Genomic DNA, 23,628 nt, shown 5'->3' with positions numbered 1-23,628 from the left:
TTAGTGAAGGGGTTCCTATATGAAGGAAACCCCCGGGAGGCACGGGGAGAACATGCAAACTCCACACAGAAAGGCCCTTTTGACGACCCCACCCGGGCGGTGGGCACTCGAGGACATGCGGACGGGCACGCACTCCTTCAGCGCTCACAGCGTCCCAGGTGGGAATCGAACCCAGGACCTTCTAGCTGTGAGGCGACATCGCTTACCACTGCTCCACCATGCCCCCTCCAGACCCCCATGTCTTGGCTCTACTCTGGTTCTTTACAATATTTTAACTTCATCATCACAAGTTTGACTTCTATGTACTGTGTACTCTGTTTACATGTGTACATGTGTTTACTGTGTACATGTTTGACTTCTATGTACTGTGTTCTCTGTTTACATGTGTACATGTGTTTACTGTGTACATGTTTGACTTCTATGTACTGTGTACTCTGTTTACATGTGTTTACTGTGTACATGTTTGACTTCTATGTACTGTGTTCTCTGTTTACATGTGTACATGTGTTTACTGTGTACATGTTTGACTTCTATGTACTGTGTTCTCTGTTTACATGTGTACATGTGTTTACTGTGTACATGTTTGACTTCTATGTACTGTGTTCTCTGTTTACATGTGTACATGTGTTTACTGTGTACATGTTTGACTTCTATGTACTGTGTTCTCTGTTTACATGTGTACATGTGTTTACTGTGTACATGTTTGACTTCTATGTACTGTGTTCTCTGTTTACATGTGTTTACTGTGTACATGTTTGACTTCTATGTACTGTGTTCTCTGTTTACATGTGTACTGGTGTTTACTGTGTACATGTTTGACTTCTATGTACTGTGTTCTCTGTTTACATGTGTTTACTGTGTACATGTTTGACTTCTATGTACTGTGTTCTCTGTTTACATGTGTACATGTGTTTACTGTGTACATGTTTGACTTCTATGTACTGTGTTCTCTGTTTACATGTGTACATGTGTTTACTGTGTACATGTTTGAATTCTATGTACTGTGTTCTCTGTTTACATGTGTACATGTGTTTACTGTGTACATGTTTGACTTCTATGTACTGTGTTCTCTGTTTACATGTGTTTACTGTGTACATGTTTGACTTCTATGTACTGTGTTCTCTGTTTACATGTGTACTGGTGTTTACTGTGTACATGTTTGACTTCTATGTACTGTGTTCTCTGTTTACATGTGTTTACTGTGTACATGTTTGACTTCTATGTACTGTGTTCTCTGTTTACATGTGTACATGTGTTTACTGTGTACATGTTTGACTTCTATGTACTGTGTTCTCTCTCTAAACTGATCAAAAAAGGCCCACTCTCCTTAAGAAGAAGCAGACCAAACAAAGCAGCATTGCAGCGTCTTTAGCTGTTGAACACAGCGGTCTCAACAGAAGAAGAAGTAGACGAGGAAACAGAGGAGGAGCAGAGCAAGGATCCAGTTGACAGAGTGGATGTAGATGATGACCAGGTCGATGTCAAAGAGCCAGCCGCGCATGTCAGCCAGGTCCAGAGCATCCAGGGTGAAGCCTGCAGGGGCCAGGTGCCAGCCTCTCCCCGCTGTCGCTGCCTGCCTCTGGTATCCTGGGGCGACATTACAGAAACTTCCTAAATTCCAAATCCTATCCTAAATGATTGGTAACCATGGTAATTAGAGTTAGGACTTGATTTAGGAAAACACCCATTACAGAACAACAGTTCCTAAGTCAATATTCTCATCCTAATTTAAAATGGGAAAAGCGTATTACAGAAGCTTCCCAACTCCCCAAAATCTTAAAAAAGCTCTAAACTTTAAGATGCCAGCTATGCTGTCCTAACTAATTTACGCTATTTTCAACTGGAACAACAGCCATCTGGTTATAATTTATAGCCTATTTATAGCCTACCTACCTACGTTATGGCTGCGCTGTTATTACATTTGCAAAACCAACAAAATGTCAACAGGCGCAATGTATTTGCCGAAAGGCTTGTGCGGGACCCGAATGACGTTTTGCATTTTGATGACAGAACGCTCGTTAATCGATACAGACTGCCCCGGGACATGATACTGCAGCTAGCCGAGGAGCTGAGACCTGTGTTGGAGAGACCGACTAGGTGACACGGGGCTCTGCCGGTTGTAGTACAACTTACAAATGCACTGAGGTAGCAACAGCCATCAGCAATTTGGCTCCTCGGTACATATAGTTTCCAAGGGGGGAGGAATGCCTGATGCGGCAGGGACGGTTTCTGCTATTTTAGCCCATTCCCTCTCTTTCACCTCCCGCGTGAGGGTGGCTGAAAATGTTCAGAAAAGCACGTCTTTAACCTTTTCTACGGCGGTCACTAAGACCTCCAACTCATCTGCCTTGAAGTTAAATGCCCTTCGTTTTTGGTCCATTGCCCCACAATCTCAAAAATGTTCGACAACAACAACACACATCGTTAGCCTACTAGCTAATAGCAGGCTACTAGCGCTCCTACTTCCCCCGCAAGTTGAGAAAGGAGGAGGTGTCTGTTGCTAGTGGTTGCTAGGGTAACAGACAGAAAAGTTGATAACCGATGCTGGATGAGTATTTAGGATTTCCTAACAAGACATAAGATAGGATTTAGCAAGATAAGATAGGATTCCTAAAGTTAGTTAGGATTTGCTTCTGTAATACCAAATCAGAAAAAATCCTATCTTAAACTAGTCCTATCCTAAATTAAGACATAAGATAGGGAGTTTCTATAATGTGGCCCCCCAGATGTTCAACAGGAAGGCACAAGGTTAGGATGGCCAGCTACACACTGCAAGTGTGCACTGCAACGACACACTTTTTACACTGTTTCTACTCTGCTAATGTTTTTGTTGTTGTTTTTGTTAAACCTTCTTATTCAATGTGTTTTATTACAATTTTCAAATAAAATTGTTTATATTCTTTATAAAAAACAAGGTTTGGCCTTCAAAAAGTCATTTTTCAAAAAATGAGTCCTGAAACAGGGTCGTCCTATATTCAGACCAATACGGTAATAATGTAGGAACTCTAATAACCATAAAACAGCCTGAAATCTATTGAAATGTATTGTCATGTGGAGGGTCCATGCATTAATGTATTTTTAGCATGGGGGCCTTGGTAGATCATTTTTTAACCAATAAACAAGATCTGATGTCACTTTCCTATCATAAAACTAGGATGAGATGAGTGCTTATCTTGAACGCTGGCTTGAATGATAGAGGAAAGGGTGGTGAGTATCAGATCACCCCAGAAGATTTAGACCAGTGGTGACCAATTTGGGGCCCGCGGGCCAAGTTTGGCCCACGCTCTGTTTGTTTTGGCCCGCCACGGATTTGGGAGGGGGAAAAATATATATATATATATATATTCCCCCCCGATTTTTTTATCCCATTTTTTATCCCCCATTAGTGCTAACTTAATTTATTTATCCTGGTTGCTACTCCACCCTCTGCCGATCTGAGGAGAGCCGAAATTGGCTCCATGCTTCCTCCGAGACATGGGCAGTTAGCCAGCCGCTTCTTTTCACCTGACAGGGGAAGCTTCACCGGTAGGACACGTAGCACGTGGGAGGTTATTAGCAACCAGGATATTGCATGTTTTTGTCAAATTGTCATGGCAAATTGTTTACAACAGATGGACAATAAAGCTGATTTTCAAAGTACCTTGAGGATTTTTCAAGTTGTGAATTAAGTCAAATTTCTCTCTTGATTACAAAGGTGGAAAATACAACTGTTTTTAACGGGGTGTTTACTGATTAAATGTTTAAGCTCCCCACAAATGCAGATGTTTTTTTAAATAATGTAATTCCACAACGTTTGTTTTTGGCCCTCGGCCCTCCACCCAGATTGAGTTTTGGCCCTTCATGGGAAAGAATTTGGGCACCCCTGATTTAGACCATGACACAAGAAACACATCTCACCCCAGAAGATGCGAAAGCGTTTGCGACAGTTGGGAAGAGGCCATTTTGCACAAGTGGCTTTCTGGAAGTTCTGCTTGCGGGTGTGGTAGACCTTAGGGAAGAAGGTCTTTGCTGTGTGGTTGAGCTCTGAAAGGGAATGTAAACAATACTTACAGTAAAGGATAAATTGCTGCGTACTTAAAGTTATAATCTCAAAGATTTTCATGTAAATAAATGTCTGTTAAGTCACTATCTATCTCAGATTGAGCAGCATTTACTGCATGAACTGTGTGTCGCTCTTCAACTACCGTGTAGGTTTCAGACAACCTCGAGGATTTCCGTTTCGTTCTCTTTGGCGACACCTATGGCGATGAGCGGCAATTGCAGGTGAGATCCAAACAGTGTTGCATAATGTGCATAGTCAGTTTGTTCGGCCATAGTAACCACTCGCAATGCAATGCTAGCCTAGCAGAGACTGGAGAAAAGTCACTTGTTATCCTACTTCACGCAACAGTTGTCGGGAACCTACACGGCAGTTGAAGAGTCTACTGCGTTAGCTCCGCCTACCCTCTCAAGGGGTGTCACCACAGACACAATACTGAAAATGCAAAGGCTTCCATCAATGGGCCATAGGCTCAATCAGCAGCATTGTGTTAACTCAGTCTGTGATAGATAGTGACTTCACATTTATTGACGTGAAAATCTTTGAGATTATAACTTTAAAGACCAAATTTGAATTAGATTGTTGGATATGCCCTCTTTTCCTAATTACTGCAGCTTGATCAATGACAGTGAGGCAGCGGGTGGCCTGCATTGAATTTGCATGCCGTGCGAGTGTGGTGCAAAGTCAGGTGTGACAGGTGTGACACTGACAGGTGTGACAGGTGTGACAGTTGGAGTGTCAGTCAGAAGCTCACCTTTCTGGAAGAGTGTGTGTGAGATGAGGGTGCGGCAGAGGGGGCAGGGGGTGTTGCTATGCTGGTTCTTAGCCAAGGTGCGGAGGCACGGCTCGCAGAACACATGGCCACAGGGCTGACAGCTGTACGGGCTGTAGTACACGTCCAGACACACAGCACAGGTGTACCCCTCTCTGTTGTCCTCCTCGCTGTCTGTCAATGAGCTGCTCACACCCAGAGCCTGTGCACGCACACGCACGCACGCACGCACACACACACACACACACACGCGCACGCGCACACACGCACGCACGCACACACACACACACACACACGCACGCGCACACACGCACGCACGCACACACACACACACGCGCACGCGCGCACACACACACACACACACACACACACGCACGCACACACACGCACGCACGCGCACGCACGCAAACATTGTCACATCAGTGTTTTCATGGGTTCTTCTCTGCATGATGTGTGCTGATGCTTTAGTTATTTCTGGTATAAGTCGATGCCAGCTGTAAATGTTGTTGCAATTCCTATTTAAACTTTCATGTGGTCTTTTCTATATGGTTCTTGGCCTGCATTTGGTTGTTGTACCTTTAAGCACCAAGATGACTGCATTTTCTCTTTCCCTATTTGCATAATTGTGGAATTCTGATTGGATGGCCATCCAATGATGTAATCTTGCTGATTGTCTACATAAGGGCTGTCTTAAATTCACATGTCCTCTTACTCCCTGATGAAGGCTCCTGTGTGAGCAGAAACATGTTGGTGTTTTTTAATCTATTGCCATGTTTAAAATAAAGGCTTTTTAACATTTTCTACTAAAAAGACCAGTGTTGCTGTGGGATTTTTTTAAGGTTTGCTCGCTTCCACTCTCCACCAAAGGTTTTTTCTTGCGGGAGACATTCAGATTCAGATTCAGATTTTATTTCGCCCCCCACACACACAAACAATTAACATGTTCAATCAACACCAAGATACAAATGTGTGGAGTGCCAGGTCTCCAAAGAAGCTACTAAAAGCTTATAGCAGCTAAGCTAAAGACAAACTTTATTTTTCTATCAATTACTTTAAGTTAACGCATCCACGTGCACCTGGCTCTCATATTTTTAAGTCCACGCAGCGCTCTTCTCTTCATCTATTCTATAATGTCACTGTATTTGCTGTGATTGAATGACGACACTATTTGTTTTGTGGGAGGTCAGAGTGCAGGGGGTCAGCTACAGCAGTGTCGATGATTCTCCTAAATTTGTTCTAAATTATTACATATTACACTTTTATAGGCATCTCTAACACATCTGATTATTGAATGGAAATTATTTGAATGACTCCCCTTTAATACTTTTTTTTTTTTACCAAGATAAGCCAATGAAATGGCTGGGAAGCACTGAGCTACAGGCCAGCAACCCTGCATTGAATCAGGCAGGGGAGATTCACAGATACAAAAGGAGTCAATAGAAACTGGCTTTCTTTCTTCTCTTTATACGTTTTTTTCTTTATCTTTTTATGAGTTGATAATGTCATTTACCTGACAAATGATGTTTTTTTTGTTTTTTTTGTATGAAATGTACTAATTATACGGTAAATAATGTTTGCCTTGCCTTGCACTAAAGGGTCTTAAAATGATTTTCCAGATTTTTCCCGGCTTTACAGGCCTGCGTAGAAGCATGTGGTCTTGTATTTGGTGATAGCAATTTGGTATTTGACCCTGACATTGCCAGTGTTAGTGCCTATGCTAACCCTAACCCCACCTGTGTGCAGTGACTCATAGACGTGATGCTAGTTCTCTCACCTGTTGCTGCTCCAGCTGAGTGTGGATCCAGCGCTCTCGCCTCCTCTGTTTCCTCCTGTGACTCTTCAGACGGTTCTTCTCCCTCCTGCTCCGTCTGTTTGAGGCCGGAGAGGTGGTGGTGGCCTGGTGGTGTGAGGGGGAGCGAGGAGGTTAGGCTGAATTCACACCGGCGACCCAAGCCTTGCCTATGCCTTGCCTTTACCCACGCTTTTTAATAGGCGTCCGTTTTAGTCAACGAGGCTGTGTACACCGGACGCCTGAGCGTGAACCCTGCGTGTACCCACGCCTTGCCTGTGCCTTGCCGATTTTATCGAATAGGCGTGAGTTCTATTTTGAAGCCGACAAGGCGCGTGCAGGCAGGCTTTTCTGTCAAGCCATGAAAGAAAAACGCGACAATATCCGTGGGAACTGGCAAAGTCAACTGAATTTCAAAATAAAATGGAGTTACTACAACATGTTGAGCAGAGAGACAGAGAGATTGACGGGTAGCTATCACGTGGGGCTTTCTCCCCGTCGGCAAACAAATCTTCATGAGAGAGAATAGCGACCGAAGAAGCAAGATGGACAATGTTGTTGTGCCAGCACATATTCTTGCAAGATCACCTCTCTAAAATGTCCGACTATAGTCAGACCTGGTTATACATATCCAGCATCAATAGAACATTAAATATATCCGATTTATTTTACCTAGAGTAGAGGCTACCCATGACAATTCTGGACAACACGTTAAAAAATACAGTCGGGAGAGAGCAGAGGCGCTTGTGACTCGGCTCCAGGTTCGGCGTGCAAAAGGCGTGCGGTGTGATCGCAAAAGCGTGTAACAGGTTCACGCCCAGCTCGGCGTAGGCGTGGGTTGAGGCAAGGCAAGGCGTAGGTTGTCTGTGTGAACGAAGCGTTAGGCAGGGCGAGCGAGGAGGTTAGGGCAGAGCGAGTGTGGAGGTTAGGCAGGGCGAGCGAGGAGGTTAGGCAGGGCGAGCGAGGATGTTAGGCAGGGCGAGCGTGGAGGTTAGGCAGGGCGAGTGTGGAGGTTAGGCAGGGCGAGCGAGGAGGTTAGGCAGGGCGAGCGAGGAGGTTAGGCAGGGCGAGTGTGGAGGTTAGGCAGGGCGAGCGAGGAGGTTAGGCAGGGCGAGTGAGGAGGTTAGGCAGGGCGAGTGTGGAGGGAGGAGGTTAGGCAGGGCGAGTGTGGAGGTTAGGCAGGGCGAACGAGGAGGTTAGGCAGGGCGAGTGAGGAGGTTAGGCAGGGCGAGTGTGGAGGTTAGGCAGGGTGAGTGTGGAGGTTAGGCAGGGCGAGTGTGGAGGTTAGGCAGGGCGAGTGTGGAGGTTAGGCAGGGCGAGTGTGGAGGTTAGGCAGGGCGAGCGAGGAGGTTAGGCAGGGCGAGCGAGGAGGTTAGGCAGGGCGAGTGTGGAGGTTAGGCAGGGCGAGCGAGGAGGTTAGGCAGGGCGAGTGTGGAGGTTAGGCAGGGCGAGCGAGGAGGTTAGGCAGGGCGAGCGAGGAGGTTAGGCAGGGCGAGTGTGGAGGTTAGGCAGGGCGAGCGAGGAGGTTAGGCAGGGCGAGTGTGGAGGTTAGGCAGGGCGAGCGAGGAGGTTAGGCAGGGCGAGTGTGGAGGTTAGGCAGGGCGAGTGTGGAGGTTAGGCAGGGCGAGCGAGGAGGTTAGGCAGGGCGAGTGTGGAGGTTAGGCAGGGCGAGTGTGGAGGTTAGGCAGGGCGAGCGAGGAGGTTAGGCACGTCATTCATCCTGAACCAGATCACCGATACAAAAGGTGAAAGGACGAAAAGGAAAAGACGACTGCGAGCTAGATTACAGTAAGGCCTTGGCCACACTGATCCGTGGTGTCTGTCCGTGTGCGTTCATTTCTCTGTTCACTTCCATTCATTTTCAATGACAGCTGTCCGACTGTCCGTGGAGCACTCAGAAGCGTACGTATCCAGAAGATTTGCATACGTTTTGATGGGACAGAAAGTTGAAGAGGGATGAACTTTTTCTGGACGGACGTATCGGATGGTCGGATAGTCACTGTCCGTTTAGCCAATCAGAGTCGAGGTCTCGAGAGGAGGCGTTCCGAGATTTGTTTCAACTTTTCAAAGAAGATGGCGGCCGAGGCGGTGAAGGAGGCTATAAGGGATTCCCCAGCAAAATGAGTAGAATTGTGTGATTTCACTAGGATTTCAGTGACTAGAAGTTAGTCCAAGGGGAGAATGTAGGTGCATATACTTCTTTCCGGTTATCTGCACATGATCTACATTATATTATACTCGCGCTGTTCATGTCATTTGCATCGAGTCACATTTCCAAGGAGCTGCACGCAGGCTGCGCAGGCAGGCTCGCCGGCCGCGGAGCAGCCCCGGCGCTTTCGGACAGACATCTGTCCGTTCAATAATTCTGTCCATTTTCTGACGGATCAGTGTGGCCAAGGCCTAATGCTCGCCAGGTGGCTTATGCAAATGGTAATCATGATTTATGTAGGCCGAACTGCTTCATCAAGCCTGAGATATATGCCAGATGAATTGAACTACAACAGAAGATCTGCAAACAAAAATGCAAATGTAATAAAGTAGTGATGTTTGAGCAAGTAGCTCTTCCTCAAACTTACTATAGAGACTTGTCAAGTTGCCATCCTAAATACCCATAAACCCTAGCAGGAAGTCACGTGACCAAACACACCTGTTGCAAAGTGACAATCATGAAAGTTTCCCTTCTCTCTCAGCACTATCCACTGCTTTCTGTATTTTGATTGTTTGTTTTCCTTCTTGATGTGCTAAATAAATAACTAAAACAAATGCAGGAATACAATTCAAGCTCAGAATTCACTCTGTATTTTACATTACATTACATTACGTCATTTGGCAGACGCTTTTATCCAAAGCGACTTACAATAACACATTTTTGTCAGCAATAGAGCAATCAACTATGGAGCACAGTCTATGACAACTACAAATTCTGAAGGAACAGTGGTACAAGTTTAGTTTAGGTTAGTATTTTTTATTTATTTATTTATTTTATTTTTTAGAGAGAGAGAGAAAGAAGTTTTTTCGTATTATCATATTGTATCGATCGTATCGTATCGTATTTTCTTTGATACAGCACCTATGTTTTGGATGTGCGTCTCTGTTTTCATTTCGATTTTGTCACATGCCAGATGAAGACCATCTCAGATCAAATCATGGCTGAATAAACCACTTTTGAAGGTATTATTGGTTTCTAATTCGCTGTAAGGAGGAGCCTCATACCCTCATTACCTCATCCTGCTCTGCAATGCTGTCAGAGATGGCTCTCCCTCTGAGGAACATGAGCGAGTCAGGAACCTCCTGGTGGTCAGGTGAAGAAGCAAGGCCCTCCACAGTAGGAGGCTGCTGCTGATCCAGCATCGACCGCCTCTCTCTAGAAACAGATGAATGGCAGGCGAGGCTGTTGGCTGGAGCTCCAACATCAGTGGCAAGGTGTTCAGACTCATCGGTCCCTGTCCTCATCACCTCCACACGTGACTCGTCCATAGGGCTTGCTGGGCAAAGACTACTACTGGCGGCATCATCTCCTAAACTGTACCTTTTGGGATGAGAGACGCTGTACAGAGGCTTGAGATGAAACGGCTGCGTGGCTTCACTGTTAGTCAGCTGATGGGCGGGGCCTGTGTGTGTCTCAGGCTCCATGTGGGACGTGGCAGCACGGTTCACCTGCAAACCATCAGGTGTGTCCCTGTTGAGTCCAGGACTTTCCTCTTCATTCTGGGAGCCTTCTGTCCCACTCTGCACACCCCCCTGTCCCGTCTCAGGCCTCGTCCCCTGTCCCGTCTCAGGCCTTGTCCCCGGTCCCGTCTCAGGCCTCGTCCTCCGGGCCTGGACCATGTGAACGGAGCATTTGTGGTCATGATCCACGCGGCTTCTGCTGAGGTGGACGGTGATGTCCTGGCCGCAGGGACACCTGCCGTGGTTAATGAAGTTGAAGCCGCCCAAACGAGCACCGCAGTTCTGGCAGTTCAGTTTCCCTACAGTCCACTGGGCCTAGAAAGAAACCAACAGAACAAATGACAACAACTTTGATTGGTTTGTATAAACAAATATGTACAAGACATTTCATTGGTCTGTTTCAGATCCACAGTGAATTAACAAATAGTAATGGGTCCAGGATGTGCAATGCAAATAGTACCACGACGGTGATGTATGAGGAGTGCAGAGAAAAAGCAATATTCACTGAAAAAGCATGATTTCATTATTTGCACGCAAACTAAATGTTTATGAATCCAATATTTACATAAACCCTACATTATTATATTATTATTAGTATTATAAGCAAGATTGTTAGTTAATAAAGAAAAAAGACAGGTATGAAAACACAGCCTACTTTACCAATGTAAAATAAAAATAAACAACTAAATTCAATTTGATTTGATTTACATTCAAATAAAAAGTACTAATCTCTAAAATATGTACATAAAGTAAGTGAAGGGGAGAGAATAATCTTAATACTGAACACAGCCCTAGATCAACGATGGCCATCCAAGCAAAATTATCTGCCAGGTTTCTTTAGCGACACACTCCATACAGGTACAAGAGTTGAAAAACTAAAACCTTAGATAAAACAAAATAACTATTGTTTGTACGCTACAATGAAAATAAAAACTGGAAGGAAGTCAAAAGAGATTAAAAGTAAAGTAAAACACACACTCACACACACACACACACACACACACACACACACACACTCACACACGCACACCTGATTGACTGAGGTCAGTATCCACTCCGGCAGTGTGTCAACATTGACGTGCCAAATATTGCAGAGAGCAGCTGTGCTCTCATCTGTGTCAGCAATCTGCTTCAACATAAAAGAAAACATTTATTTATTTTATTAGTTTATTTGGCAGGGACATATACAAGAAACATTAAACCCCATAGGGGAAGAGATGCTTTGCAACAGATTTAGCCATAAGCTACTTTCCATCTGGAGTCCCTGATATATCATCCATGTCAGCAATCTGCTTCAACATACAGGAAAAACACAGCCAGGGCAAATAATCCCTGCCAGAGCCAGTTTCCCAATGCTGCTGACGCCAGCAGCAAATCTCTGTCTTGTTCTACACAGACATTGTAACAAGTTTGGTGGTGTTGTGTAGCTTCTGTTAGCCTCCTGGATAGCCAGCTAACGTCATGACTCATTGTGTAGCTTCTGCCTCCTGGATAGCCAGCTAACGTCATGACTCACTCAAAGCCACGGCAGTTGTGGGATTGCACAGAGACTGTTTATTCATTGCTAACTAAGATGTTGACCATATGAAGCCTGGGCCCAGTTGCACAAAGCACCTTAGGTTAAGATTTCCCTCAGAGTCAGAGTTTATTGTGTCCATAAAATAGAATCGGCTGCACAAAACACCCTTAAAATCTTCTCCATAAAGTTAAACATTTTAAGGAAAACATAAGCACAAGATTTATAGGTGTTTTGTGCAGCCGATTCTATTTTATGGACACCTTAACTCTGACGCTAAGCAAAATCTTAACCTAAGGTGCTTTGTGCAACTGGGCCCTGGTCTCTACTAGGGCTGGGCGATATGACCAAAATCTCATATCCCGATATAAGTCATTTCATATCCCGATACCGATATATATCACGATATAGCATATTTTCTGTAAATTCTATTTATAGTTTATATAAAATGACCACATGGCCATTTATTTATGTAGCAGTTGAACCAGTTAAAATGTTGTCAAACCTCACAAAGGATACATGCATTCAGAATACAGATAAGCATGGCTATTCTTTACAACACAAATAATAATAATTAGTTGCAGGGCAGTAGAATGTAACACAAACTGAACCATGCCACCAGTTCGATTTTCAAAGAGGACACTAGCATTTGATGTGTTTGATTTAAGCACTAATTTGGAATCATATCTAAAAGCGGACACTAGGCGGCAGTATTTCTTTAGTCAACGGCAAAATACCTACATGTTCAGTAGAAGAAGAATAAAACGGTAGAAGAAGAAGAACAACGTTAACTTCACAACTCACACTGGGAAAGCTAAAAGCTAAAGCTAACGACAGACGTTTTGTTGTCAGCCCTCAAGTGATTTCCTTGGGATGATGAGAGGAGATGTTTTGCCAGGTTTAACGTTAGGAGGACACACGCAAATATGGATCAAACACGGACTTAACACAGCGCAAATGCCTGGGTAGGCTAGGCGGACGGAGTGGAGGTAACATCTCCCTGCTCTTTAGCCTACTCACGGCTGATTTGTGCCAATTATAAAGGGACACAATGGGCTTGTTGACACAGAGTCTGGTGCTTGTGTGGACTGTGGACGTGAGTAAAAAAGGAAACAGAATGAAGAAAGCACAGCGTGACGGACAATATTGCCGTAAAGAGTGATTTGCAACACAACGATATAAACGATAGAGCATCATATCATACGAAATACATTTTCTATCGTCCAGACGAAATATATCGTCATATCGCCCAGCCCTAGTCTCTACGGCACTAATTCTCTACACACATGTAGAAGCTCAATACAGAGTAGTTCGCACACACCAAGTTGTCACAGAGAGAAAAGGGTTTGACTTGCGTCTCGCATGGAGGCAGACTGAGAAGGAAGTAACGTAAAATAAGTTGTTTGCCCGTAAAGCCAATACAATAACAAGGAGCGCCACACAGTGGACCAACATGTAATTGCAACCCAATAATGTTCCCAAAACAGAGGATCTAGGCATTTGTGACTGTTACTTACAACATGTGCTGCTATCTTTTTCCCACCACTGTTGTCCTCTAAGCACTTTGTAATCTATCATGTGTTCAGATGAGTTCACCAGTGTCTCTGTCAGAGTCTAGTGGGTGGAGAGATCATTCATGACACAAATGTTACTAAGTAAGGATTTAAAAAATGTAGTGTTTTAAGTTAGGGCTGCATCTGCATGAGTAGGATCAAAATGATAATCAAGATTATTTTGATCAATATTGAGATCACAATTATTTAACATGATTACTTGTTGACTTTGGGAACATCATGAATTTGCTGAACTAAAATGTTGTTACAAATACATACTTCAGCATGCGCTGGGACGCGTCATCAGTGATGTTAACTGGGGGCGTAAGGTGTTTCGGGTCTGTCACACATCATACACCCTCGCCCAGTAGACCCAGCCGAGGCCGATTAAGACCCCGACCCGCGTCCCAGAAGCAGCCGCTCACGGATCAGCCCTCCTACTCTGTCTGCAACGTTGCCCGCGGAAGGGTTGATCACGCCCAATCCGCTGCAATAGAGCTAGTGCTGCATCGCAGCATAGCAAGACCCTTTGGTGCATGGAGGCTCTAAGGCGTTATGGGTTGTCTCCCGGCCGCTCACCTCCTTCGTCTCACCAGGCCCTCCCGGGGCAAAGGCATCCAGAGGCCTGTCTCTCCAGCTTGTCACCAATCTATACCTGGTTGTCACCTAGTCTATTCCTAAGTGTGTAAGGGGCTGATGGGCATGGTGATATTCCTAAGTGTGTAAGGGGCTGATGGGCATGGTGATATTCCTAAGTGTGTAAGGGGCTGATGGGCATGGTGATATTCCTAAGTGTGTAAGGGGCTGATGGGCATGGTGATATTCCTAAGTGTGTAAGGGGCTGATGGGCATGGTGATATTCCTAAGTGTGTAAGGGGCTGATGGGCATGGTGATATTCCTAAGTGTGTAAGGGGCTGATGGGCATGGTGATATTCCTAAGTGTGTAAGGGGCTGATGGGCATGGTGATATTCCTAAGTGTGTAAGGGGCTGATGGGCATGGTGATATTCCTAAGTGTGTAAGGGGCTGATGGGCATGGTGATATTCCTAAGTGTGTAAGGGGCTGATGGGCATGGTGATATTCCTAAGTGTGTAAGGGGCTGATGGGCATGGTGATATTCCTAAGTGTGTAAGGGGCTGATGGGCATGGTGATATTCCTAAGTGTGTAAGGGGCTGATGGGCATGGTGATATTCCTAAGTGTGTAAGGGGCTGATGGGCATGGTGATATTCCTAAGTGTGTAAGGGGCTGATGGGCATGGTGATATTCCTAAGTGTGTAAGGGGCTGATGGGCATGGTGATATTCCTAAGTGTGTAAGGGGCTGATGGGCATGGTGATATTCCTAAGTGTGTAAGGGGCTGATGGGCATGGTGATATTCCTAAGTGTGTAAGGGGCTGATGGGCATGGTGATATTCCTAAGTGTGTAAGGGGCTGATGGGCATGGTGATATTCCTAAGTGTGTAAGGGGCTGATGGGCATGGTGATATTCCTAAGTGTGTAAGGGGCTGATGGGCATGGTGATATTCCTAAGTGTGTAAGGGGCTGATGGGCATGGTGATATTCCTAAGTGTGTAAGGGGCTGATGGGCATGGTGATATTCCTAAGTGTGTAAGGGGCTGATGGGCATGGTGATATTCCTAAGTGTGTAAGGGGCTGATGGGCATGGTGATATTCCTAAGTGTGTAAGGGGCTGATGGGCATGGTGATATTCCTAAGTGTGTAAGGGGCTGATGGGCATGGTGATATTCCTAAGTGTGTAAGGGGCTGATGGGCATGGTGATATTCCTAAGTGTGTAAGGGGCTGATGGGCATGGTGATATTCCTAAGTGTGTAAGGGGCTGATGGGCATGGTGATATTCCTAAGTGTGTAAGGGGCTGATGGGCATGGTGATATTCCTAAGTGTGTAAGGGGCTGATGGGCATGGTGATATTCCTAAGTGTGTAAGGGGCTGATGGGCATGGTGATATTCCTAAGTGTGTAAGGGGCTGATGGGCATGGTGATATTCCTAAGTGTGTAAGGGGCTGATGGGCATGGTGATATTCCTAAGTGTGTAAGGGGCTGATGGGCATGGTGATATTCCTAAGTGTGTAAGGGGCTGATGGGCATGGTGATATTCCTAAGTGTGTAAGGGGCTGATGGGCATGGTGATATTCCTAAGTGTGTAAGGGGCTGATGGGCATGGTGATATTCCTAAGTGTGTAAGGGGCTGATGGGCATGGTGATATCCCTAAGTATGTAAGGGGATGATGGGCATGGTGATATTCCTAAGTGTGTAAGGGGCTGATGGGCATGGTGATATTCCTAAGTATGTAAGGGGCTGATGGGCATGGTGATATTCCTAAGTATGTAAGGGGCTGATGGGCATGGTGATATTCCTAAGTGTGTAAGGGGATGATGGGCATGGTGATATTCCTAAGTATGTAAGGGGCTGATGGGCATGGTGATATTCCTAAGTGTGTAAGGGGATGATGGGCATGGTGATATTCCTAAGTATGTAAGGGGCTGATGGGCATGGTGATATTCCTAAGTATGTAAGGGGCTGATGGGCATGGTGATATTCCTAAGTGTGTAAGGGGATGATGGGCATGGTGATATTCCTAAGTATGTAAGGGGCTGATGGGCATGGTGATATTCCTAAGTATGTAAGGGGATGATGGGCATGGTGATATTCCTAAGTGTGTAAGGGGCTGATGGGCATGGTGATATTCCTAAGTGTGTAAGGGGATGATGGGCATGGTGATATTCCTAAGTGTGTAAGGGGCTGATGGGCATGGTGATATTCCTAAGTGTGTAAGGGGATGATGGGCATGGTGATATTCCTAAGTGTGTAAGGGGCTGATGGGCATGGTGATATTCCTAAGTGTGTAAGGGGATGATGGGCATGGTGATATTCCTAAGTGTGTAAGGGGATGATGGGCATGGTGATATTCCTAAGTGTGTAAGGGGCTGATGGGCATGGTGATATTCCTAAGTGTGTAAGGGGCTGATGGGCATGGTGATATTCCTAAGTGTGTAAGGGGATGATGGGCATGGTGATATTCCTAAGTGTGTAAGGGGCTGATGGGCATGGTGATATTCCTAAGTGTGTAAGGGGATGATGGGCATGGTGATTGAGGGTTGCTATGTCCCTGCCCGTTGGCTCCATCATGTGGTCTCAGGAGGATGGTGTACCTGACCAAACTCACCCAGCTGTCCCCATCCACCTGATTAGGCCCAGAGGAGACTAAGGCCATGTCCACACGGAGACGACTTTAGGTGTATCCGCTAAAGTTTTTTGTCATATAGCCGTTTCGTCCAGATGGAACCGCGTTCTGGGACTATACGTTCTGGCCGTATACGCTAATTTTTCAAAACGGGTCCCAGAGTGATTAAATCTGAAGACGCCACCCTTGCATTTCCGTGTTTACAACCCATACGCATCTTTCCTGAAACGATGACGCCATAGCCCCACCTCTCTCCACCAGCAACAATCATGGCAGTAGCGTTCGTGCTACAGCAGTGGGGATCTTGCAGCAAAATATAATGCTCCTCTATTACCACCGTCAGCAACAAGTGGACACGGAGAACAGCGTGTAGCCTACAACATCCTCAGGGCTCCACACAGCTGACTCTTCCCATCCACCCCTCCCCTCCCTTCATCGGATATTTCCCAGAAGGCTTAGCGGCGGCTACATTTTTACAATAACACAAACAAAATCAGGCTTAACGTGTTAGATAGAAATTATATTTATTTTTAATACAACATGCAATTCTGGAATATTTTAATATTGGACAAAATGAAATGAAGTAAAATCTAAACCCTGAGTGTAACCAACATACTCTCTTGCCCTATATATAGCCCTCATAAATACAACGTGAATAGGGAAGTGAGAGGTTTGAGGAACACGCGGTTGCACTGTGATGTCTGTGATATCCGCTCGTGTCCACTTCAACAAGACTTTAGCTTACTTGACGCGACTTTTTCCAATAAAAACACATTTATGCCATGAGTTTATATAATGTATATTTATGTTGCATCATTTAGCCTGTGCTGTGATGTGCAGGAGCGGCCAATACGCTGGGATGTGTTTGCAACATGTCTAAAGATCATGGAAGTGGATGATATCAGGAATGTCACCATAGTTAACGTTTTATATTGTAGGCTACAGGGAGACCATCAGCCCTGCTGAACAGCTCTGCATTTGCCTGTATACTGTAGGTTTCATCATTTTATTCATCGACATGGCAAACCAAACCTCCCCGCAAAGCCAAGGGTTTAAGCTGCTGCTACAGTGAGATACACATTATAGACTGTGCGCCCCTAGAGGTTGTATGCCATTATTGACGAGATTGTCTTTCTCTGTTATTCTACAGCGGTTTCAGTGGTTTCATGTGGATACACACATTTCTTGAAACGTTTCCATGTTTATGGAAAACTTTTCTGAAACGAAAAAAAAAAAGATAGCTTCCGTCTCCGTGTGGACATGGCCTAAGGCCCAATTCCAATCCGCCCCCTAAAGACTCAAGCCCTGAACCCTCAGTCCCTCTAATGGCCGCCATCTGAAAGTGGTTGAGTCATCAAGTGTGGAAGGGATCCACATTGGCTAAATAAGAGGATTGGGACAGCAGAGCCCTTTGCACTTGACAAGATGATGTTGACTCTGGCACGTTTGGGGCTCGCTATATATTGTTTATTGTCAAGACGCTTTGAGGGATAAACTCCCTGATGAGTCTGTTCTCATCCAGGCTCTGGCTCTACAGAGTGTCATTTAAAAATAAATGTAGCCTACTGCAAAATCTGCAATCTGCAACATGTGTAATTATAATTAAAATAAGCATAATAATGACATGTCACCCAACATTATACACAATGTCAATACTGTACAATAGCCTACAGATTCGGTAAAACTATTTCTCATTCATCAAAAAAGTTGTGGATTGCAATTGTAATAGAAATGATCGATGATTATTCTAGGATTGTGTAAAATAACTACTTGCATTCCTCTGATATAATATGTTTGTCTAATCTGAAACCCCTATTAATGTAATGTTTCATTGTCAATTAAGGCATTCCAGCGCACTCGCAAACACCCCGTTCGTTTCGCGCGTGTTGTTTTATTTTTTTGACAGATATTTGCAGCCTTCCCCGTTTTATACGTCACAACGCTATGCATTGTGGGCAATTCCCTTTCCGTAAGTGGCCATAGCTGCTCCCTTACGGTAAGGGGGCAGAAAGGGCTCACTCTGAGCCCTCATTCACTTTGCGATTTCACTGTGGGACATCCCTAAACCCTCACTCCCTTCACGTGAACGCGCCTCTAAGGGCTTGAGGCAGTAAGGGGGCGGATTGGAATTGGGCCTTTGTGCAGAGGGACACACTCATTGAGAAGAGAAGCAGCAGAGCAAAGAGGCTCAGAGGAGAGAGAGCTGAGCAAGGACAACCAGACCTGACTCCACTCAACTGGGGAGAACTCACTACTTTGTATGTGTGTGTTTGATGACTGTACAACTCAATGCTCTCAACCTAACCCGTCCTGTTACAAGTGTCACTGGTCAGGGAAGCCAGGAAAAAAAAAAATATAATCTTACTACCGGTAATATAACTGAGCAGCGATGCGCATGGATGGCACACAACCGCTCGACTGAGCCTGCACAAAGTGCACGGCAGTTGAGCAGGTGAGGCTGCGGGCGAGGTAAATTTCTAGTAATGTATAAGAATACTGTACATAATGTATATATGTTGGTATAAGAAAAAGAGAGCAAAGAAACAGGAGTTGTTTACTTGTGTGTGTGCATGTCTGAAAAATGGTCACCCACCGGATACAAACATGTGGAGTCCATAAAGCTTTTGCGACACCTCCTGCAGCGGAGCAGCATGCTCATCCCTCTGGGGCTCATCCCTCCCTCATGCTCATCCCTCTGGGGCTCTCCAGACTCCAAGGATTCCTTTTCAGTCCAATTCTGTTGATGACAACCGCAGTCAAGTAGCTTAACATAAATACAGCAACATGCACACTGGCAGAAAGGCTTATATATATATAAGGTCTAATAATACTGTCATAATAAAATATGACACACACACATGCCATTAGTTGGGCACTTCCAGAGCTCCTCGGTGTCCTCACAGTCAGTGCCCTCAGTGGCTCCAGAAGGAACTGCATCTCTAACCTTAGTTAGCAGACCCACGTTCTTCTTCCCATTGAGCTATGCAAAAACAAAACAGCGTCTTAATTTAGCTCTCAGGTTTATTGAGCCTGTGATATAAGTAACATCAGCTACTTGTTGAAGTCATGCCAGTGCATAGAGAGAGAGAGAGAGAGAGGGAGAGAGAGGGAGAGAGAGAGAGAGAGGAGAGAGAGAGAGAAAGGGAGAGAGAGGGAGAGAGAGAGAGAGAGGAGAGAGAGAGAGGAGAGAAAGGGAGAGAGAGGGAGAGAGAGAGAGAGAGGAGAGAGAGAGAGGAGAGAGGGGAGAGAGAGAGAGAGAGAGAGAGAGAGAGAGAGGGGGGGAGGGAGAGAGAGAGAGAAAGGGAGAGAGAGGGAGAGAGAGAGAGAGAGGAGAGAGAGAGAGGAGAGAGAGAGAGAGGAGAGAGAGAGGGGAGAGAGAGAGAGAGAGAGAGAGAGAGAGGGGAGAGAGAAAGGGAGAGAGAGAGAGAGAGGAGAAAGAAAGGGAGAGAGAGAGAGAGGAGAGAGAAAGGGAGAGAGAGAGAGAGAGAGAGAGAGAAAGGGAGAGAGAGAGAGAGGAGAGAGAGAGAGAGAAAGGGAGAGAGAGAGAGAGGAGAGGGAGAGAGAGGGAGAGAGGGGGAGAGAGAGAGAGAAAGGGAGAGAGAGAGGAGAGAGAGGGAGAGAGGAGAGAGAGAGGAGAGAGAGAGAGGGAGAGAGAGGAGAGAGAGAGGAGAGAAAGGAGAGAGAGAGGAGAGAGACAGAGAGAAAGGGAGAGAGAGAGAGGCAGAGAGAGAGAGAGAGAGAGAGAGAGAGAGACAGAGAGAAAGGGAGAGAGAGAGAGGCAGAGAGAGAGAGAGAGAGAGAGAGAGAGAGAGAGAGAGATAGTTTAATAATAGGCACTATTCCATTATAACAACATATAGCATGGACACAAACACTGGAGACCGACCCACAATATGACTTCTTATTATCTTCTTATTATTATATTATTATATTCTTATTAGCTATCGTGGTTTCAACATGGATATTATTTAATATGACTTCTTATTAGCTATCGTGGTTTCAACATGGATATTATTTAATATGACTTCTTATTAGCTATCGTGGTTTCAACATGGATATTATTTCTGTTTTTCAACATTAGCACCGACAGGAAAGGAGACGGACAAAACAGAGCAGACAGGAATGCTCTCCCTGCTCTACTTCTACTAGCATGCTAGGTTAGCAGTTTAACAACAACACGAGAGCAAAACATACGCATTACTTCAGATAATGACAGTCGGCACATCCATGCCTCCGTGATATAAAATAACCAACCTGCTAGCTGGAAAGATCCTCGGTACTTGCAAAAAATAAAGAAAAGCTGTTTAAAAACAATGAAACAGAACAAGTTGTGCAGCTGTGTGTGACGTCTGAAATGTGGGAAAACTACGGAAACGCAGATGGGCCAAAAGTGCTCGTTGCTCGCTGGTGGCTGGTTGCTGGTTGGCTGGTTGGCTGGTTGGCTGGGAAATGGGCTGAAATCAGGGATGCCAAAATTATTGGAGACAAACTTGCAACAAACTTTAATGCATTATATACGTGTATGCATTTACTATTTTCTATGCTATTTACTATAGCATAGAAAAGCAAATCAAGTTTACAGTTTGGTAGTATCTTACATGTCAGATTGCTGTAAAAACGACAGTTGCATAATAACGTGTAGCTGTAAGTAGTAGTAGGCCTATCCCCCTTTAGTTTAGGCGAGAATGTCTAGAAGACTGGTAAGCTCTGAGGACAAGGCTAAATTAAACATTGTTATAATCATTAAATTAATTGCATACAACTTCAAGAGGTGTCTTAAAGGAGATGCTTGTTTTAGAAGCATTGTGGTGATCCACGTAGGCTATTTATAAAATCCTGATAATCCCTAGCTGTTCCCTAAGGGTAGAATGATCACATTATAGTTATGCGAGAGCTAGTCGCCCAGGTGGCAGTAGCCTATCATATTACTTGCTTGTCGCCATAGTGCGCTGCCCGTGGTCCTGATTAAGTTTGTTCGTTTTGATTAAGAGTATAGCCTACTGCTGAAATTGTAAGATTGGTCTTACTGATTTTTTCCTGGAAAGGTCCTGCAGTTATCGAAAAACGTTTATTTGAATTAGAAAACGCGATTAATTTAGCTCACTGGCATTTTTTTTTGTCATTTCGTTGCAAGAAAAATAAGATTTTCAGACTGCAAATAATGACTTGTATGGAACATAATAAGAATAATAAGAATATTATTATTATTATTATTATTATTATTATTATTATTATTATTATTATTATTATTATTATTAGTATTATTATTAGTATTATTATTATTATAAATAAATAATAATAAATTCTGATATATTCACCGTGTGAGCTGAAACGAACTGATCGCGGACACGGACAGACTTCGATCAACACTCGCAGCCAGTGACGCATGATCACCAGTATATATTCAGCATCATATTTCGTCACAGACTGAGAGGCATAAGGCCATTCTCTGCTGCTAGAGTGGCACCGCGCTGACAGTCGGCTATGCGCTCTTCAGGGTTTGGCGGTGTGTTGCGCACCGGCTCTCTTCTTGCCAACTGAAACACGAGTTTACCGACATGGAGGCGACAAACAACACGACGGCCGCCTTGTCTCAGTTTGACAACCTTTCCAACAAAACTCCAAAACCAGAAGAGGAGGCGGTGAAACTGAGTTCTCAAATAGTCACATCCTTCCTCCTGGCCGCGCTCATCCTGTGTGCCATATTTGGGAACGCGTGCGTCGTCGCAGCCATAGCTTTGGAGAGGACTCTCCAGAATGTGGCCAACTACCTGATCGGCTCTCTAGCTGTCACCGACCTGATGGTGTCGGTGCTGGTGCTCCCCATGGCGGCGCTTTACCAAGTCTTAAACCGCTGGACTCTCGGACAAATCCCCTGCGACATCTTCATCTCTCTAGACGTGCTGTGCTGCACCTCCTCCATCCTGCACCTGTGCGCCATCGCTCTGGACAGGTACTGGGCAATAACCGAGCCAATAGACTACATGAAGAAAAGGACCCCGAGAAGGGCTGCGGTCCTCATCAGTGTCACTTGGCTCGTCGGCACCTCCATCTCAGTTCCACCCATGCTGATCATGCGCTCGCAGCCCAGCAGCGTGGCCAAGGACAAGGCAAACCCCAAGCAATGTCAGATCAATCAAGACCCCTGGTACACAATATACTCCACGTTCTGCGCCTTCTACATCCCGTTGATTCTGATGCTGGTTTTGTACGGGCGGATATTCAAAGCTGCCAGGTTCCGGATCAGGAGAACCGTGCGTAAAACGGAGAAACGAGTGTCCGACTCGACTTGCTTGGCTCTGTCCCCGTCGCCCGCCCTGATTCACAAAAAGACCACCGGAGACGCGGGTAAAAGTTGGAAAAGGAGCGTGGAGCCCACGCCGCTGCCGTGCGTAAACGGTGCGGTGAAACACGCAGAGGACGGCGAGTCTCTGGAAATAATCGAAGTTCACAGTAACTCGAAAAACCACCTGGCGCTGCCTATTGACACAGCGAACTCCGTCCCGCTGTTTGAGAGCAGACACGAGGCGTCGAAGAGAAAGATTGCTCTGGCACGGGAGCGCAAAACGGTGAAGACACTGGGCATCATTATGGGCACATTCATATTGTGCTGGCTGCCGTTCTTTATCGTCGCCCTGGTGATGCCCTTCTGCCAGGAGTCCTGCTACATGCCCCCGTGGCTCCACGATGTCATCAACTGGCTGGGCTACTCCAACTCCTTACTGAATCCCATCATTTACGCATACTTCAACAAAGACTTCCAAAGCGCGTTCAAGAAAATAATCAAGTGTCACTTCTGCAGACCGTGAGCACACAAATGATTTAGCCTTTGCGCGGCGCGGCGGACTTTCATCTATTCTCATAAGGCCGGATCACTGAAATTATTTATTTCAATTTTAACGAGGGCATACATGCCAACACACTCCATCAATAGGCTAAAGTGACATAAAAAATGTGATATTGTTTTGAGTAAAGAATGATGCATAAACGAGCTATTATAATTATTATTGTTGGTCATCACCAGTTAGTATCACTATTAAAATATCCCATATGCATAAAGCTGTGATTGTTGGATTGAAGATC

At 45.2% G+C, this 23,628-nt stretch overlaps 2 protein-coding genes across 2 annotated transcripts; one reads left to right on the top strand and one right to left on the bottom strand.

Annotated features, from left to right (window-relative positions):
* Nucleotides 1-1,145: 1,145 nt before the first annotated feature.
* On the bottom strand, nt 1,146-19,237 carry rnf180b (ring finger protein 180b). The gene is made up of 7 exons (XM_083657305.1): nt 19,139-19,237; nt 11,300-11,395; nt 9,823-10,584; nt 6,586-6,708; nt 4,794-5,013; nt 3,898-4,023; nt 1,146-1,587 (listed from the first exon to the last, which is right to left on the bottom strand). The coding sequence occupies exons 1-7, from the start codon at nt 19,217-19,219 to the stop codon at nt 1,391-1,393; spliced, it is 1,605 nt and encodes a 534-aa protein (XP_083513431.1). The 5' UTR covers nt 19,220-19,237; the 3' UTR covers nt 1,146-1,390.
* Nucleotides 19,238-22,103: 2,866 nt separating this feature from the next.
* Nucleotides 22,104-23,354, top strand: htr1ab (5-hydroxytryptamine (serotonin) receptor 1A b; the record flags this gene model as incomplete). Its single annotated transcript, XM_083657609.1, has 1 exon — nt 22,104-23,354. One exon carries the CDS (start codon nt 22,104-22,106, stop codon nt 23,352-23,354), a length of 1,251 nt encoding a protein of 416 aa, XP_083513735.1.
* Nucleotides 23,355-23,628: the final 274 nt, after the last annotated feature.

The sequence above is a fragment of the Poromitra crassiceps genome, assembly GCF_964638095.1.
Source record: "Poromitra crassiceps genome assembly, chromosome: 21".
NCBI lineage: Eukaryota > Metazoa > Chordata > Actinopteri > Beryciformes > Melamphaidae > Poromitra > Poromitra crassiceps.
The sequence above is the reverse complement of the archived record's forward strand: the minus strand, read 5'-3'. Positions and strand labels throughout refer to the sequence as shown.

Bases quoted from the DNA above. Each gene is read 5' to 3' on its own strand.
- rnf180b (XM_083657305.1), bottom strand. From the start codon at position 19,219: ATGAGCCCCAGAGGGATGAGCATGCTGCTCCGCTGCAGGAGGTGTCGC. The intron at 6,709-9,822 runs GTAATGAGGGTA...TCACACCACCAG, and splicing joins GCATTGCAGAGCAGGATGAG to GCCACCACCACCTCTCCGGC. The intron at 4,024-4,793 runs GTGAGCTTCTGA...ATTCCCTTTCAG, and splicing joins ACACACACTCTTCCAGAAAG to AGCTCAACCACACAGCAAAG.